The sequence below is a fragment of the Teleopsis dalmanni genome, chromosome 2, assembly GCF_002237135.1.
Source record: "Teleopsis dalmanni isolate 2A chromosome 2, ASM223713v2, whole genome shotgun sequence".
In the NCBI taxonomy this organism is placed as follows: Eukaryota; Metazoa; Arthropoda; class Insecta; order Diptera; family Diopsidae; genus Teleopsis; species Teleopsis dalmanni.
Genome location: NC_051847.1, coordinates 163516744 through 163521349, shown reverse-complemented (window position 1 = coordinate 163521349; position 4606 = coordinate 163516744). Strand labels below are relative to the sequence as shown.

General features: G+C 30.0%; 1 protein-coding gene across 1 annotated transcript in view; it reads left to right on the top strand.

The window, feature by feature from the left end:
* The first annotated feature begins 836 nt into the window (after positions 1–836).
* LOC119676074 (probable beta-tubulin polyglutamylase) overlaps positions 837–4606 on the top strand; it is a 9285-nt gene continuing 5515 nt past the window's right edge. Inside the window, exons 1-4 of the mRNA XM_038087302.1 lie at positions 837–1050; positions 1188–1314; positions 3870–4436; positions 4528–4601. Coding sequence (XP_037943230.1) covers positions 1047–1050; positions 1188–1314; positions 3870–4436; positions 4528–4601 — 772 coding nt within the window. The 5' untranslated portion in view covers positions 837–1046. The remainder of the gene's footprint in view (positions 1051–1187; positions 1315–3869; positions 4437–4527; positions 4602–4606) is intronic.

The following is a 4606-nucleotide window of genomic DNA, read 5'->3' as shown; positions in this document are numbered from 1 at the left end:
GAAAGTCACTATTCGGTAAAATAAATAAATATACTCAATGACAGTCAGGCTGCGCTCAAATCAACAGAAACAAAGAAAGCTAAGTAGAAATATGTACTTAGCTTCTACGGGTATGTCAGTGGGTAGATAACTGCATGGCAGCAATATAACCGATCCTATGGGTAGTATGGTATAGTAATATTGCTAGAGACAATACTACTGATGAATTGACGGAACTAAGTGTAAATATGCTTAAGCATCTTTAAAGGAACCTAGTAAGCTCAAAGTTTGCATGAGACAATCCACTAAATTGATAAATTAGTATTATGACTGTAATCTGTTTCTATACTGATAAGAATAGTAATGGGATATTGTATACGAGCACATGCTATACTTTATAAGTATAACAGCCCAAGTACGAAGAAGATATCTTATATCACCAGCTAGGTCTATGTTCTGGTCTTACAACTGTCGGCAAACAACTTATTAACATTTGTCAATGCAAAAATTCTAAAATAGCTAAACTTCATTAAATAAGAAAAATGTATAAGTGAACCTATAAATGAATTATATAAATTATAATTATTAATAGTTATTAAATTATTTATAAAAAATAAATAATGTAAACGGCATCACAAAGAGTCTGAAAATATGTCTAATAGGAACTACTTTCTTAAGTTCCTATTATTGTATATGATAAATTCATATTTACACACACATTATACTATATTAAATAGAAATAAAAAAGTAGGCCATAAAAAATTAATTTAAAAAATCACAAGTTATATTTGATTTTTTTGTTAATGAAAATTTTTTGTTTATTATTATGTGTTGTTCTAAAAAAATTGATAATCCAAATTCTTACGTCGTCACATTTATTTCAAAAATTTTAAGTCTAGAAGAGATAAATATAAATTAGTATTTTCCATTAACCGCGTTTCGTATATAGAAAGGAGTGACACCCTGCAGTTACTTTTCTATTTTATAGAGAGCAAAAAAATTGTATCCAATAATCCTTTGCAGATTCGTTATGCCAACTTCTGATAACAAAATTATTTCCGCTCACAATGGGTAAGTCTTTTTTTTTTCTCTAAATATAGATAGAATGAAGCGTTTTTTATGGATTTAAGGTTTGTAAATAACTAGTTTTAATATAACTTATCTAAAATCATTGTTTGTTAAAATCGTTTTCTCATTTTTATCTAAAGCACATAGAGATAGATTTCTGAAGAAAGCAAAATTTATCAAGGATGATGAAATTATAAAGTCAAGAAATAAATTCATTCGTTCAAGGATACGAGTTGAGAATTTGAAAAAAGTTTTATTGTCTAAACGGTAAATTATTATTAATCGGAATGTTGAAGATTATAGTAAAATATATTAATTTAGTCAAAAATAATTTTATAAAATTATTAAGACACACTCACCTGTGGCGAAATTAATATATTAATTAATAATTAATAATTTTTTGAAATACTTTCTGTTTCTCTTAATTTTACCACAAACAAATATGGAATGATATGTTTGATTAAAAATATATCGAAAATTCTTATTTGAACCCAGAGCACCTAAGATATTTAAATAAATTTTTTTAGTCATGGAAGATAGATAAGATAGAGTAAATAGATCTAAAACTGTTACGACATTCTCTCAAAAAACTTTCTTATTTTAAATAAAATGTTTTGTAGTTAATAAAAAAAATCAAAAGAAATATTTTTTAATATTTATATAAAAAATAGATATGTCTATTATTATAAGATACACAAATATTTGTTATTAACATATTTCTTTAATATTCTTATATATTTTGTACATCATATATGTGAACAGTATATATTTGTTTTTAAATGAGTACACAAGTTAGTGTGTATAATAACTAAATTTTGTTGTGATGGGTTAGGAAATATTTAATAGGCGTTTTTATTTTTGGTAATTATATATACCAAAACTATCTTTATTAATCTAACTATTACTTGTGTTTCCGACCTTTGGAATTTTTTAATAAGAACCTGATTCTCATTACTAGCTTCACGTTATGATTCTCTTTCTCATTCGAAAACACCTGAGAATGTGATTCTTTTATTGTAAAATATCTTAGAATATCTTCTTTAAGGTCTATTTTACATCAACCAAAGACTTTTACACAGATTCGAAGAAAAGTTAATCTGATTGTGTTATTGTCAAAACAGTATGGTTGATTTATTAAAACTTTCTAGCCCAGTTCTATCAATTTTAATCGTCATCAAACATGTGTATACGATGAAATATTACAACACCTTACCACTTGATCGAATTCATCCTCTTTATCAAGAGAACTCTAAAGTTCTAAATATTTTTAACAAAAGAGATTGAACTCAAACGTTTGATTAGGTGGTAACAGATAATACCACTGCAATATTCCCAAACACACAAAATCACTTTCCTTGTAATTAATGATATTTTCGATATCATTCGTTTTAAATCCGTTTAACATTATCTTATCCGCTGCACTTCTTACTATCCACTGTAAACTTCAACAATATGTTCGATTTTGTTCTGCTTCAACCGGAGTTTTAAATTCAGGTCTAATAATTTTTTTTGCACCCTGTGGTGGTACCTCATTCCGAAATATCGTGCTTTTCTTTACTTTTTAATAATCTTATGGTTAATTTTTATTTCTTAGTGATATAGTAACTACTTACATACCATATTTTTTGAATACTCTACGCGCTTTAAGTGACCTTTCTTGTAATATCTTAAATGCGGCACGAATAATTTATATTCAGTTAATTCAGTTAATTTATATTCAGTTCATAATAAAGTTGTAATGTATGTTGGATTCTTGAAAAAATTCTAAACATCCTTTAACTTTTATAACGAATAAACAAATATTCAGTAATAATCAATTAATTCATCATTCGTCAAACACAAAGACGACTTCCAAATTCAACAAACCATTTCAAGCATTTCAACAAACCCATTTCTATTATACATACATACATACATCCTGTGTTTTTACGTGATTTCCTGCCTTGATGGCTTAACACCACGGTGCTCTTAACACACGTATTATTTTAAGCGTCAATCAACGCCCCATTGGAATAGCCTTCCTTATTCCGCCGGTACCAATGAAGAAATTCATGCAAGTTATAACTTCCACCTTGGTAAGATGCGAGGCCTACCAACTACCTCTGCTGATCTTTGGGTCACAGCACCCGGTTTGAAACGCACACCACGGCGAATGAATGACAAACAAAACATTCTTCCCGCGTGACTTTGGGTATTAACCACAACCACTTCGAGTCCAACGCCAATGGTCAGCACAGCCGAAGCTGTCGGGCCACTGACTCCCGAAGTACCAGATAGTATCATCTCTGGTCAAATGTCGCAAGTTGCCGCCCACAACTCACTACCATTTACACTTCTTGCATAAGTGTCAGATTGGCACTGGGGGATATTAGTCGCCTCTTACGACAGGCCATCCTAACCGCCGGAGTATTCTTTTCCCCTCTCCGCAGGGAACCATTTCAATTATAATAGTATTATATAATTATTGCCTTCTCTATTTAAAAATCTACACATGTACACTTTAGATCAAGGTTGAATTAGATATATTCTCTAATCACAGTCGAAATTTTTTTTAGTAAATTATTTTCAATTCCTTCTATTATTAATGGTTCTTAGTACTATAATAGTAAGTTTGCTATGAATTAAAAATTTTTCCTTAACTATCTCATAATTATTCACTCAAAAAAACGTTTATAGGTCTCATAAAACTCTTTAAACAATATATTTTAATACCGCAGATATAACACATTTGATTTAGGATATAAGATAATAGTATAATGCAAATTTTTTTGTAATCATTTATGTTGCTTTATTCATATTATTGATTTAATTTTCAATTTTAGAAATAGCGAAACTGAGGTAGTTGACAGTGAATGGGTTGCAAGTGGAAAATTAGGAACACGCGATGCTGTTCTCAAGTTTCGTACCAACATCCTCAATTCAGACATTTCCGCTACATCAGAAATTCAAGATTCAAATTCAGACAACAACGCAGCTGATTCCAAGAATCCCGTCAGCGGTTCATCAACCACTCCTCAGTTATTTGATGGTCGAGGTCGAAGCAACAGCATAGTTACAAAATCCGCAAAAGAATCTGCTGAGTCTGAGGATACTGAAGCGGATTTAAATGAGTCGGGAGATTTCCAATGTGATTCAGAGTATTCAAATCATGAAGCTGATGAGGGTAATATCGACTTGCCATATTCGAGAACGATGCCTGCACACGTACTTAAAATAACGTATAAGTTTATGCAAACGGAGACCAGATTAATTAGGAAGATTTTTAATAGACATGGTTTAACTGAAGTACAAAAAGATGAAAATTTTAGTATACTATGGACTGGTGTTCATATAAAGCCAGATATTCTTCGAAATCTGGCACCATACCAAAGAGTTAATCACTTTCCACGGTATGTGGTGGTAATGTTAATTTCATTAAAACTACAAATATGGATTGTGTAGCATAATTCTAAATAATTATATTGTTTTCTACCAATTTAGATCGTATGAGTTGACCAGAAAAGATCGTCTTTACAAAAATATTGTACACCTTCAACATTTGCATGGATTTAGAAGTTTC